We start from the raw sequence: 15,582 nt of genomic DNA, 5'->3' as shown, positions 1-15,582 counted from the left end.
TAACGGATCTTTTCAGGAAGTGTTGGCTTCTGATTTTTCTTGGGCAAAAGTATGGAAAAGAATATTATGTTGAAATTTGGAGAGAAGAGGCATTGGATCCAGGGAGGCCTATGCTATCACCTCAAATGCAGTCTCCAACCATGGGTATTAGAAAAACGAAAACCCTAAAAAGTGAAGCCTTAATTTTGCCAGATTTGGTTCCAAGTTAAGAGTGATGAAATTGTACTATTCTGAATAAAAATGAACAATATCACGTATATGTAATGCATATAGGACTCTTACATAGCAAATGCAGCGAAATAATATCTCATGCAGAACTGAACATATACATTATAACAGTCACAATTATAAGGCTGACAGACAACTGAAAAGGTTATGCTTTGCATGGTTTATCACTCTGTAAAAAAAATTCAATGCTTGTATTTTTATGGGAACAAAGGATGATCCATAGTAGTTCCCATCAGAGTCAGAATTCAAAAAATTGAAATTGTTTCTGTTACTTTTACTAATTTGTTTATATTCTTTTTTTATGCTTCAACACAATGGTTCCTGAAATGTTACCTGATAATATGTATTTCTTTTTCCTGCAGAGAAACAACCTTCCAGCTGTAAGACAGTATCTAGAGACTTTTGCAATACAAATTTATTTAAAATTTCCATCCTTGGTGAGTATTCTAAGTCTCAATAAGGAATTGCTACGGGAAATTCTGATTATGAGGTTTATCACATATGCTTGGAACTCCTCCCTTGTATATCTATTACAAGTTTCAAATGTTCTTAAACCAAAAAGAAAATGTTTCAAATGTCCTAATTAGTCTTAGGGGTGTAGGCTGTGAGCACATATATCAAAAGTTTGACATCGTAAAATGAAGATTTTGATTGAATAGTCTGACCAGTACAAGAAAATTATAATCTCATTTTAATCTGTTATTAGAATGGTTTGATTTCTAGTTCTTTAATCCAAGTTACTGTATTTCAGGGTTAATTAGATAGTTCACTACATCCCAAATAATGGAAGCCTCTCATGCATGGTATATATCATTTACCAAATATATCTTTGTATCTAATATCCGTCAGTACATTCATGTTACAGGTTAAACTGATATAGATTTAGTTTTTCCATAGATACACAATCCAATTATTATGTTTTTAAAGGAGGGAATGTAATATTTTGGAAAAAAGGAAAATAGAGTAGAGTAGATCATCTTAGTGCAATTGAGAGATTGTGTGGACAATCGACTTCTAGAAGCTTGACTTAAAGGGGAGGTTGTTGATGAAATTACTTAAGTTGGGTTGATTTTGATGTGGTTGGCTAAATCTTGGCTGAATCAAATAGAATGTTCAAGTTAGATAGAACTGATATGATTTGTCAAACTTATTTGTTTACTTATCTCAAGTGTATAGTTGTAGGATCTTCACATCAACTGAGTTGCAGTTTGGTCAATTTGGTTGATAGAAGTCCACGAAGAGAACTCTTGGCCAATTTGAAGTCATGACACGATGTGTGCCAAGTGAAGTCTTGGAGGTGAGCTTTTAGCAGGTGAAGTTTCAACAAGTTAAAGAAGACCAGATGATTGGTAGGTGAACTCTCGGAGGTGAGCTTCTAGCAAGTCTTTGAGATCCTAGCAAGTTATGATAAGTCAAGGAGGCATGAATGATTGATAAGAAGTCTTTGAGATCGAACCTCTTAGCAGACGGAAGTCCTAGAGATGGATCACTTGGTAGGTTTGTCAAATATTAAAAATCATCTACTTGTCTAAAGAGATGTGGTTCAATTAATCCCGATCGAGCAAAATTCGAAGGTTGGAGGCTTATTGAGGCGGTCTCGAGGAAAGCAGCAGGATCAACTTGATGACATGTGGGATGAGAGTTCGAGAGAACTGTATTTTGGCTTTTAGGTAGAATTTTTTTACTTAGGCGCAAACTCAACCAAGGAACATGTGTTTTAGGTCGAAGTTGACGCGATTGCTTGAGATTAAGCAATATCAGCTAATATGAAGAATCGATTGACTCATTAGTTGCGTTGAGAATGTGGTTTACCGCTGGTTTATTGCTTGTGGAATAGAAAAAGTGTTTGTTTTGGGTTCCATCAACTGTATGCCAAAAAGAGTTGAATGGTATGTTTGAATTGGAACAAGAACAATTTATTAACTTTATTTCTACAAGGTAAACTTGAAGGGGAGGCTTGGCGCAACGGTAAGGTTGCTGCCATGTAACCTAGAGGTCACGGGTTCAAATCCTGGAAACAGCCTCTTGCCAAAGGCAAGGTAAGGCTGCGTACAATGGATCCTTTCCCCGGACCCCGCATGGCGGGAGCTTCGTGCACCGAGCTGCCCTTTTATTTCTACAAGGTAAACTTGTTATAGGGGATATGAGTTGATTGGAGGCATTGACAGTCTAATGAAGCCATGTCAGTAGAGAAAAAGTTGAAGGTTATTTAGATTAGTCGACTACTGACACAAAATAATCAACTAACGAATTGATCTTGATCTAAAGAAGCAAGTCTCATGTTAATATGGATCAATCAACTGACAGACTGATGATAAATTGTGATCTAAGTGAAATGGTAAAAATTCAACTTCTTATTCCTCTGATTTGCTAAAATTGTGATTAAAGTCTTGCCTTTACAATAACGATTTTAAAAGAGTTTTGAATTTTGAGAATCGTCTATTCAACCCCCCTTTTAGATGCTACACGATGCTAACAAGTAGCATCAGAGTTAGGGTTGCTCTAATCAAACCAATCATTGATGGAGTTAGGGTTGCTCTAATTAGACCAATCATTGATAGAACACTATTTAGAAGTTTCAAGTTCAAAATGGCACTTCAAGAAGGCTATAACACAACATGACCTCCAAATTTTAATGGTGTAAGTTTTTTATATTGGAAATGTAGAATGCAATATTTTTTGATGGCAAAGTTTGAGAACTAGATTGTTATGGATATTGCATTTAAGCCTCCCATTGATGACCTTGGTGAGCATATACCCTTGAAGCTATAGGCAAATCAAACGAAGGAGACACAAGCAAATGCAAAGACAACACTTGTTCTGCAGTGCTGACTTTTCCTTGAACAACTACGGTTGGCCCTTTCAGCACTGCTAAAAATTTGTTTCACAAACTCCATGACCGTGAGGGAACCTTAAACTCCTGCATAAGGAAAAGAGATCTCCTCATGGGACAATTACACAACTTCTAAATTAATGATAGAAAAATGGTGAGTCAGATGTATTGGCGATTTAAAGAAAAAAAGTCTTGTACATAATCACATTATTAAAAAATATCAATTTTGCCTTATCCTTTTTCCCTAGTTTAACTATCATCTATCAAAAAGTAAAAAAAATAAAAAATCATATAAGTTATCTTAATTAGTTATCATCCATCATTGGAAAAAAATTCCTTTATTGTACCTTAATGTATATTGCTTTTGTTTTATAAGCATTATTACTTACCAATAACCTAAGATCGACATGTTAATATTGTGTGAAAGATGAGAGATATGAAAGTTGCAAAAACACCAACATTAAAATGTTGATAAGCTAAGATTGATGAGAATTGTTAGAATATTTAGGGTTTCTAGAATAATTCTCCTAGAATAGGTCTCTATGTTCGTGTATAAATAGGGGCTTATTCCTTGTAATAAAATAAGATTTTAATATTCTTTTACATGGTATCAGAGCGAGGGTAAATTTATCCCCCAAACCCTAGCCGCCATCCCCTCTGCCTTTCTCGTTCGCCAAAGCAGCTTTCTTCCTCACGACGCCATTATTCCTGTGGTCGCACGCTCCTGTTTTCTTCCTCTGCCGCTTCTCCTTCGTCGTCGAAACAATTGACGGACTGCAGCCAAGGCTGAGACAACGGCCGCCTTCGTCTTCTTCTGCTCGCTAGCGCAGCCCCGAGTCCAAGTCCATCATCGGCGCCGAGTTCGCCACTCGGACCATCCGCGTTGACGACAAGGTAATCGACGCCCAGATCTTCTTCTCCGGCGCGTTGATTCATCGCGAAGACTTCGCCTTCCGAATCGGAACCCTTCCAAATCGCGAAGGTTTCGCTCTCTCAGCGCCGTCGAACAATCGCAACCTCACGACGCTACAGCGTAGCAACGCCGCTGCTCCCAACGCAGACACCTCTGCGCCGTTGCTGCCTCCTTGGTCCTCCTGTACACGCATTGAACGGAGCAAAGGCGGCAGCAGCTCTCTCCTCTTCGCTGTCCCTTGCAGCGGACAGAAGCATGAAGGCAAACAGCAAACAGAAAAAGGCAAGCAGCTCTCTCCTCTTCGCTATCCCTTGCAGTGGACAGAACGTGAAGGCAAACAACAAACAGAAAAAGGCAAGCAGTAAACCCAAAACAGCAAACCCAAAACAACAAACAACACCTAACAAACAACAAACATCAAATAGCACTTGAACCAATCAAATTGAGGAGCTTCCGGCGAGATCTATCAGCCACCTTACTTTGCACAAGTGAGGAATACTCAGCGCACAATTCGAACGCCGCCGAAGACAGGTGCTGATGAAAAGAAGATTGATCATGCCACCTCATAAGGGTGGCAAAGCACTACCAGATCTGACCCCACCACCTTCCTATGACGACTTCCTGAAATGGTATGAGGATCGAAAAACTTCACTAGTAATAGATTCCCCTGTTGCCGTTGCACTCACTGGTAATTCCTTTGCTGGCATATCTCGCTCTTCGAGTTCTTGGGTTCTTGATTTCGGGTCCACCGATCATATCACTGGTAATAGATTACTTTTTTCTTCTCTCTCTACTTTTGGTTATTTACCCTTTGTCACCATGGCAAATGGTTTAGATTATGGGGACACTTTTTCTCCTGTTGCCAAGCTATCCTCTGTGCGCTTATTTCTGTTCATTGCTGCAATTCGACATTGACCTCTTTATCAGTTGGACATCAAAAATGCTTTCTTACATGCTGACCTGCTCGAGGAAGTCTACATGGAGCAACCTCCGTATTTTGTTGCTCAGGGGGAGTCTTCTGGTCTTGTATGTCGCCTGCGAAAATCTTTATATGGCCTTAAGCAGTCTCTCAGAGCATGGTTCGGTAGTTTTAGTGTTGTAATTCAACAATTTGGCATGATTCGGAGTGAGACTGACCATTCTGTCTTTTATCGTCACTCATTTACTGGTTGCATCTACTTGATAGTTTATGTCGATGATATTGTTATCACAGGGAGTGATCATCTTGGAATTTCACAGGTGAAACATCTTTTCAAACATTTCTAGACAAAAGATCTCGGCAAACTCAAATATTTTTTGGGGATAGAAGTGGCACAATCCAAAGATGGGATTATCATATCCTAAAGGAAATATGCAATGGATATTCTAGAAGAAACAGACATGTTAAACTCAAAGACAGTTGACACCCCCATGGATCTTAATATTAAGCTCATGCCAAATCAGGGGGAGCCTCTTTCAGATCCTGAACGATATAGGCGATTAGTAGGGAGACTAAACTACCTTACTGTTACTCGTTCGGATATCTCATTTGCAGTAAGTGTAGTAAGTCAGTTTCTCAACTCTCCATGCAAGGAACATTGAGATGTTGTGACTCGCATTATTCGATATATCAAAGGCGCTTCAGGAAAAGGTCTTTTGTACGAAGACAAAGGACATACTCGAGTCGTAGGGTATTCTGATGCAGATTGGGCAGGTTCTCTCATTGATAGGAAATCTACTTCTGGTTTTTGTATATTTGTCGGAGATAACCTTATTTCTTGGAAAAGCAAAAAGCAGAATGTTGTGGCAAGATCCAATGCAGAGGCAGAATATCGAGCTATGGCCATAGCCAGTCAAGAGCTTATATGGCTCAAGCAGTTACTTCAAGAGTTAAGATTTGGAGAGGTTACACAAATGTCACTTATATGTGACAATCAAGCCGCTATGCATATTGTCTCGAATCCAGTTTTTCATGAAAGAACAAAGCATATTGAAGTCGACTGTCACTTTGTCAGAGAGAAAGTCATATCTGGTGAAATATCTACTAGTTTTGTTAACTCACATGATCAACTAGCAGATATATTCACCAAGTCACTGAGAGGTCCTCGAATTGATTACATATGTAACAAGCTGGGTACATATGATTTATATTCTCCAGCTTGAGGGGGAGTGTTAGAATATTTAGGGTTTCTAGAATAATTCTCCTAGAATAGGTCTATATGTTCGTGTATAAATAGGGGCTTATTCCTTGTAATAAAATAAGATTTTAATATTCTTTTACAAGAATCATGACAACCATCCAAATAACTTTGAGGAATATTATCCTTCATACATATACATGCCCACCCACTTCACATTATCCTATGTCTAGAGAATATTCAAGATACATTTCTCAAAATAATAATCATTATAAGCTTAGATATATTAGGATAGAAATCTACATTTTTAGGAGAAGATGGATCCAGATACATTTTTTTATTGGGTAATTGAAATGAAAAATTACTTTAACATCATTACATAACATCTACCTACATTTTTAGGAGAAGATGGATCCTGATACATTTTTTTATTGGGTAATTGAAATGAAAAATTACTTTAACATCATTACATAACATCTGTTGCACAAGTCGAATAAGCACAATTTGTCAAATTCAAACTTATTCAATAAAAAACTATATAGACGAGAACCTATTAAATAGTAGTCTGAAATGAAACATAAACTTTAGAAAATATGGTTCTTATACTTTGAAGATGAACTGCACAACAAATTTGTAAATCTAAGACAATCATTCTTAAGTGTGAAAGAATACATATATCAATTCGATACTTTGTACAAGCATTGTTATATTAACTTAAAGCCTTGGCAAACTCATTATATTTATTAGAGGATTTTGGCCAAAAATTAAAAGGCAACTTAATGTATTATTATATTAAGAGGAAGTAGCTCCTTGCGTGATCAGAAATGTTACAAATCAAATATATATAAACTCAATTTGAAGAAGGAAAAGAGGTAACCAATTTTAAAAACAACATTCAAAACTTCTACTTTACCTAAACTTGATAAATCTAATTGAACTACAAAATTTGACCTAAGAAGACTTCACAATAACTTGATCATAGGAAAATTCTTTACTGATCTATGCCTTGCCTATTATTTGATTTTAAGGGCATATTTTTTACAAGAGAAGACAACCATAAAAGAAATAAAATGACAGAAAGTATTTTGTTAGAAAATGTTTTCTTCATTTTCTTTGGTAGAAATGAGAGAAGGAACAGTCATACCCTAATTCTCCTCTCTCTCTCTCTCTATATATATATTTATCCAATTTGGGTTTGAGATTCACTTTTGTATGCATTGGAGTTAAAATCTAAACTTTAAAAAGTTTTATTTTCAAATTTATTTTTGATTATTTATATTTTTAATAACTAAAGTTTGAAATTGCTTTGCCTCCCTCTTTCCTTCCATCTAAGTTCCATCCAAGGATCTAGTCAACGAAAAATATTTCACAACTTTCTTCCATCCAAGTATCTAAGTTCCATCCAAGGATCTAGTCAACTAAAGTTTGATCACCTTGCGCAGTCTTCTTCCTAGCTTCTCGTCCCTTGGATGCATCAAACCCTTCTGACTCGTTCTCATACATCCTTCTTGCTCTACCGGAGTACTCTTCCGCAGGTCCTTATACCTCGGATGCACTGAGTCTGTCGTCTCCTTTCCCGTGCCATCCTTCTCGCTCATTTGCGTCTTCTGCCAAGGTTCTTCATCTGAATATTACGTGTGATCTCTTAAGTCTCTGCACACTTAGACATACGTGTCAAATACCACACGACCTCATTTCAGATTTATTTGTTCACTCATCAAAATTCCACTAGGGTACTAACAATCTCCCCTTTTTGATATTAGTCAAACTATGTTTTGAAATTATAAAAAAGATAATAAACATAATAAAAGCATTAACAAGCATAATTTAATACCTATAACAAACATAATTGAATAATTGAATTCATTATAACAATCATAATTGAATACCTACTCCCCTTGTATGTATGCCTAATTTTTTAATTTTCTATTTCTCTCCCTTTTAACCATAACAAAAATATTGGGTTGTAAAAAAAATGTGATACTAATTATTCAGATCATAAAAATTTCTAAAATTTTTAACCAGATAAAGATCAAAATTTTCTTAATCATGAAAAATTAATTTTCACCAAAAAAATATATTTTAATTAATTTTTAAATTTTAAAATACATGATTTTCATTTGATAATTAAAAACTATATAATTATTCAAAAATTTTGGAATTTTATATGCTCATAGAAAACATATAATATGTTTATAGAAAAATAATTTTTATACGAAATTCATACAGAATGCTCAAAATATTATTTTTGCATAATAAGTCAACTATAAAATAAATAAAAAATTTCTTGGTTGAAAAAAATATAGGTGGTGAAAATTAATTTTGAAACCTAAAATAGATTCACACCTATTGGATTTATTAAATATTTTTTTAAAAAATAAATCTTTTTGGTACTTTCTAAAATTTTGATAATTTTATCTATATTCTGACCCTTATCGAAATTTTGTTCTTTGATTCTTTAACATGATATTCAAATTATGTGAACAAATGGAAAATTTTTCTAATTCTAATTTTTGAGTTTCTATTTGTTCCCTTAATTTTGCATTTTCATTCTTTATTTTTTCTAGTTCATCTTTATCTTTAGAGCATAAAGTAGCTAATTTGATTTCTAGCTTGGTATTGGTTTGTTTTAAATCTATGTATTTCTTCTTAACTTTACATAATGATCTAGAAAACATTTTAATTGCATCGTATAATTGATCAGAGGGTAGGTTATGTACCTCACTTACCATTTCGGATTCGTCACTTGAGACTGTTAGATTTGAGAGGTGTCCTAAGGCAATCGCCTTACGGTTATACTATTTATTAGATAAATAGCAATTTACTATTTGAGTGCACATTCCATATGTGTTTGATTGGATCTTAAACTCAAATACTGAATGTCCGCAATACGATTCATAGCGTGAGAGAATTTGTGATTGGATCACAACTACTGAGCATCTCTACACATGTAATTATGAACGTATTGGAATTATCCCTAGTCGAGGAATTAATGAGCATGGACGTCGTTGATTCTGTCGAGACTAGCACGTTTTGAACTTCTTGGTTAGCCAAGCAGCAGATCTCACTGCTGTCGACATTAGATGTTGAGAGTTAAACGTGGATGTTGGTTAAAGGTAATCAGTTTATTAGAGTGACCTGCTTTGAGATTTCATATGGTTTGATATATCTATGTCAATGAAGATCTCAGTGCAGCTTAAGTGCGAGTTTCCTTTGACTTGCGGTATTCAGGTCACCTTGGTCACGAAGGCTTATACTTTGACATCTTAAACAAGCATCTCCAAGGAGGTGTGGACCCGAGATGATTGGGTATAAGACGAAGTGCCTGAAGGTGTTTGAATAACCTACAGAGGATTCACCGCATCTTAGAAAAGGAGACGTATACCTTGCGACCGCTTGTCAGGATTGTTTCTAAAAGTCTTTGGCCAAAGTATCACATGTCAAGAGTATAAGACTCTTGGACACATGTACAAGTAACTTGAATCCACAGGACAAGAAAGCAGCTTGGGCTAGGTGTGACATAGTTAGCCTAGTGGGGACCGACACATAGACCATGTCCTGAACCAAGCGGGTATAAGACGGTGAAAGGAACGAGACACGATTCAATATAGCTGTTGAAGGGTTTAGAACTGTTTTGGAATCAATCGTTGATTTATCAATCAATTGGGGATCATGATATACTAATAGATATCACTCATGATCGTTCCGTAATTAATGGTTAATTATGGACGACCAACATAGCCAGGAACCTATTGGGTCATACGCACTACAAGTTCTTCGAAGGACTTAAAACGAGTTTAAGAATTAGATTCTCAGAACGAGAGAAATAAAGTCTGGTTGAATCAGACAATGGACAAAATGATGGAACTCTTCTTGTGAAGGCGAAATGAATGAAACTGATTTCGTTCAAATCAGAACTCGTTTGATTACTGAACCAAATGATTCGGTTTTGAACCGAATTGAACCAACTTGGTTTCGTTCATGATGGAAGAGATTTTGGTAGAACGGATGTGATGAGAAGTTTTGTCTTGTGAAGACGAAACAAACAAAACTGGTTTGGGTCAAATCGGAATTCGTTTGGTTAGTAAACCAAGCGAGTTAGTTTTGAACCCGGTTCGATTTGGTTCGCTACAGTACTAAATCTGATTTAGGGTTTTGTTGGCTTTTCGGTTCAGGCTTGATTTACCGGTTTAGTTTTGTGGGGTTCTAGGGTTTTTACCTTTTGATTATTTTGGGCTGCAGCGGCAAAATAAAAGGAATGAAAAACCAGAAAAAACTCCTAAGAGATCGTGATGAATAACAGAGATTCCCTGTTCATCGTCTTCCTCCCTGCGTGAGCGCCGACGTCTTGCACTCTGTCCGGCCACTTCTCCGGCGGCGACGCACCTGTGACACCACCCATCCTCGCGAGTCCCTTGCGGACTGGTGACGCGCCCGCGACGTCGCCTTCTTCACACGGTGAAGACGGCTGATCGAGACTTGGGGTTTTCGGTTCATCCTCCCCATCGAGCACCTCACCTGTTTCTGCCCTGCATCGTCTCCGCGACGTCTCCTGCGCACCGGCGACACCAGCCGCGACGCCGCCCCAAGCCATGATGTCGCCTATCCGACCGCGATCTCGCCTTCGGCTGGCCACGCCTCTGAGCTTCGGCAGTTGCGCTTCTCTGCACGATCGCGATTGTGGATCGCGTTTCTTCCTTTCTCCTCCCGGTACTCTGTGCATGACATGTGGGAGAGTAGGATGGAGAAGAGAGGCTCTACTTCTTGCGAAGGAGAAGTGAGGCTCTCAGGAGGTGGCGGAGGGAGAAACCAGAGATCTGCTGGTTCCTTTGTTCTGGCCGAGTGTGAGAGGAGAGAAAATTGTATTATCTGTTTTGGCCGTGGTTGTACGGGAGAGGAAAGAAGAAATCTATTCAAGGAAAGAAGAAATCTGTTCTATTTTCCTTTTGAAACGATTTATGAAATCGTTGCCGAAAACCTTTTCCATCATCATCGGAGTGACTTCCGGTCGTTTGTCCTAAATCGGTCGTCAATTGTTGACCACCGAAACTATATCGGGAATACGATTTCAGATGAGAGTTAGAAAGTTCCGGAACGATCTCGACAAACGTTGTTGCGTAGTTCTCGGAATTAGGCTTCTTTCGATTCGTTCGTCGTCGATCATCGGGTAGTACCGAAGATGATGACGTGACTCGTGGCTTCCGAAGCCGTCCAGACGGGAGCTTGGCGTGGATAACTAGTAGAGGTGGAACTCCGATGAGGACCGCTCGATTGATACCAACACGACACAACATCGTTATCGCGAGGTACATGTTTAGAATAATATTTTATTCTGCAAATTTTAATTATGCAAGTAGAATAAATTTTATTCTGAAATTTTTAATTTCCTGCCATGCCTTGTACATATGTTATTTCCTGTATTGCATGCGTGTGTGTGATAATAATTAGTTTTAATTATTTGTATATTTCCGCTGCGTACGTTACGAAACGTGAGAACACGCGTATTGTACCGGGACGATCCCAACAGAGACTCCCCCTGCACTATTGCTTTCGTCGCTGGATCCTATTTTTGACTCTTTTTCTTGCGTCGCCATTAATGCAAGTCTAGTTATTTATTCTGACTTTTGAGTCTTCTGTAAAATCGTCCCAAGTTGCTCTTAGATTCTTGCATTTGGTCTTTGATTTTTCTTTCCCTTTTTCTTTGGGCTTCTGTTTGAGTTTAGGACAGTTGTCTTTGATGTGACTTTTATCACAGTTAGAAGTACCTTACTCTTCTTTTCTCCTTTCTTTTTAGTAGTCTTGAGGTCTGTTTCTTATCGAAGTTATTAGTTTTAAAAAACTTTTCATTTTTCTTAAAAGGTATGCTTCTTCATCCACTTCTATGGATGTGTTCGGATTTGAGTCACTCTTCTTTACATGCAAAGCGATGTTGTTGTGTGGTAGTTCTGTGTTTTAAAACCTTACACACCGAGAATCATGTAATTCTAATGTCGAAAATAATTCTTCTGGTGTACTTACCTTTAAGTTCTTCAAGATGTAATATATGTCCACTGTTGAAGACCATTCTTAAGTTCTTGGAAATGCATTCAATGTATATCTAAGAGTGTCTCGATTTGCCACTATTTCTCCGAGGTTGTTGAGGCCGATGAGTAACTCTTTAAGCTTTGCATATAGTTGCGCCACCTTTTCTTCTTTTTCTAATTAGAGATGAGTTAGTTGATTCCTCAACAAGTCTCTTCTGGCTAGTTTTATTTCTGAAGTCCCTTCGTGAAGTTTTAGGAACTTTTCCTGGAGGTCTTTTGCCGAGTTGTAGTGATCTATCCGGTTGAGTTCCTGAATAGATAAAACATTTAAGAGATGGAACTGTGCTTTACCATTGACTGTGAATTCATCTCTTTGCTTCTTGGTCCATCGTAGTTCATCGAGTTCTTCTCTATCCTCGAAATCATTTTTAATATACAACATAATTTCAAAATTTGTTTTAAAAAATATCTTCATTTTTCTCTTCCAGATGGTGAATTTGCCCTCGAACTTTGGTGGGCTGATGTTTGCTCTGGTCATTCTTCCTAATCTAGTTGTTTAGTTGGCGGTTAGTCCTTTTGGGTGATCATGCTTTGATACCAATTGTTGATGCAGTGAAAGCTTTTTTTTTTATTGCTAGATAGGAAAAGTGAATATTGACTTGCATGTAAAATTGACCTCTTTCTCTTTCTAACGTTTTAGCAAGGACACATTAATTAAAATGTAAATATAACATAAGAAACTATGAGACGCTAAATATACTTGGTTATGACCCTCAGGTTGTTAGTCCAAGACTATGAAAGCTTTAATCAAAAAGTCTCCTCGTCGGAATGGATCCGGAGGTGGAGAAACCTCATACAACGATTGTATGTAGACTAATAATAAACTGAATGAAACAGATAATTCGAGTGTGTATTCTACATCGAGCTAAAGTCCATTTATAGTCTTCACGATCTAATCGTTGTGCGGACGTAGCACTTCTAGACACTTGGAAGTCTTTTGGGCGCTTGGATTCGTCGATCTCAATCCGTTCTGTTAACAGTCCGCCAACGGGTCTGGATGACTTCTCATGATCCAGGCGCCTGGAACTTCTCCGAGCGCCTGGATTCCGTTGACGTGGACTTCATCCTTATCTGCTGCGGCAATGACTCGCGCTGATCTGGATTGGGTATTCAGGCGCTTGAACTCTGGGACGACCGGAATGGATATAGGCGCTTGGACTTTAGGGCGCCCGGAATGGATCTGGGCGCCTGAACGTTGGGAATGGTTAACTTCGTGATGACCATTTTCCTCCTCTGTTCTGCATTCTACTTTGGTCGCTTTACGTAGTCTTCTTCCTAGTTTCTCATTCCTTGGATGCACTGAGCCCTTCTCGCTCGTTCCCGTGCATCCTTCTTGCTCCATTGGAGTACTCTTCCGCAGTTCCTCGTACCTCGGATGCACTGAGTCCATTGACTCCTTTTCTGTGTCATCCTTTTCACTAGCTTGTGTCTTCTGCCAAGGTTCTTCGTCTGGATATTACGTGTGATCTCCTAAGTTTTTGTACACTTAGACACACATGTTAAATACCACATAACTTAATTTCAGACTTATTTGATCACTCATCAAAACTCCACTGGGGTACTAACAATCTCCACCTATAACAGATCATGTCCGACTCTGATTTTTCAGTGCAAGACACGATAGGAACTTCTTTCAGCATGTCCCGCATCATGCCTTCTTCTCTACAAAGTAGTTTCCTTCCCATCACCACTCACAATTATCCTAACAGAGAGGCAAAGTCACATCATGTGTTTGTTGAAAATTCAAAACTTGTGAGTTCTCCTTTCTCTAAAGAGCAGTTGGATATGCTCCAAAAATTATTTTAGTAGAATAATCTATCTAAAAGTTCAAATTCCAACTCGTCGACGAGAAATCCTATGGCAATGCACATAAGCAAGTCCTCTTGGATCATTGATTTAGGAGCATCGGAACATATGATAGTTAATAGAATGTCATTCTCAACATTTACATTATGTGATAAACATATAATGATACATTTAGTAAATGACACCTGTACTAAGTGGTCGGAACGGGAAGTTAAAATTTCTACCAATATCATTCTTAGTTTTGTGCTTTATGTGCATGGACTTGCTTTTAATCTTGTGTCGTTTGGTAGGCTCAACTGAGACCTTAATTGTGAAACTAAGTTCTTCGGTGATTGTTGTGTTTTTCAGGACTTGAACACCGGGAAGATGATTGACAGTGCTAAACTTCATGCTGGACTTTATCTTCTTGAAGCCTCTCCTACATCTAGACAGTTTGTTAAACTCAACTGTGAGTCAATCCATAGTTTCAAGTCTAGTAGTCTATCTAATAATGAAAGTAAACTTATGATGTGACACTATCAATTAGGACATCCACATTTCATATACTTGAAACATCTTTTCCCTTTATTATTTATCAATAAAAGTCTTGATTTCTTTCAGTGTGTTGTATGTCAGTATGCTAAACATACCAGACACAATTATGCACCCCGTCTATATCAACCAACATAACCTTTGTCTCTCATTCATATGGACATTTGGGGACCTTTAAAAAATCCAAGTCTTACTGGCTCTAGATGGTTCTTACTTTTCATTGATGATCACATAAGGTTGTGTTGGACTTTTCTTATGAAAGAAAAATCTGAGACCACACAAATTTTTCAGAATTTTCATGCCATGATCAAGACTAGGTTGATTTATAAATTTTCAAAATAGATAATGCCAAAGTCTTCTTTAATTCCAGCCTTAGCTCCTATATCCAATCCAATGACATAGTCTAACAAAGTTCATGTGTTGATACATCCCAACAAAATGGTGTAGCTGAATGGAAAAATTATCATATACTTGTGGTAGCCCGCTCCTTACTCTTCTAAGGTCACGCACCAACCAAATTTTTGGGGGAAGCAGTCCTAACAACTACCTATTTTATTAATCTTCTCCCTTCTAGGGTTCTTAAGTTCAACACTCCATTTTAGATTCTAAAAAACTTGTATCCTACATGCAGACTTGTCTCCAACATTTCTCTCAAACTCTTTGGGTGTATTGCATTTGTCCACATCCACTCTCAATATCATAGAAAGTTTGACTCACGCGCACTTAAGTGCATTTTCTTGGGATATTCAGCCAACAAAAAGGGTTATAAATGTTTCTCTTTTGTCACCTAGAAATTTTATCACTCTATGGATGCCAACTTCTTTGAACACATTCCATACTACTCCAATACCACAATTCAAGGGGAGCATAAAATTAAATTGCTGCATTGGGATTTAGATTGGAAGTCCCTTATTGAACCGAGTCCTTCCTCAATCTTACCATCATCATCACGCAACCCTACATCAACTTTTTCCTCTCCATCATTATCACAATCACATGTGCCACCTATCTTGGAACTACAAAAGAAGATACCACCTTCCCATGACACAGTGAAAGTCTATGTGAGGAGAA

The 15,582-nt window shown here is 37.7% G+C and overlaps 1 protein-coding gene across 1 annotated transcript in view; it reads left to right on the top strand.

The window, feature by feature from the left end:
* The window catches only part of LOC141817043 (uncharacterized), a gene marked incomplete at its 5' end in the record, with an annotated part of 84,008 nt that overhangs the window by 45,148 nt on the left and 23,278 nt on the right, over positions 1-15,582 (top strand). The window contains 1 exon segment of the mRNA XM_074704740.1: positions 591-665. Coding sequence (XP_074560841.1) covers positions 591-665 — 75 coding nt within the window.

Source organism: Curcuma longa, unplaced genomic scaffold, assembly GCF_044706935.1.
Source record: "Curcuma longa cultivar G26 ecotype Majalengka, Jawa Barat unplaced genomic scaffold, ITB_CL_G26_1.1 contig_19166, whole genome shotgun sequence".
NCBI lineage: Eukaryota > Viridiplantae > Streptophyta > Magnoliopsida > Zingiberales > Zingiberaceae > Curcuma > Curcuma longa.
The sequence above is the reverse complement of the archived record's forward strand: the minus strand, read 5'-3'. Positions and strand labels throughout refer to the sequence as shown.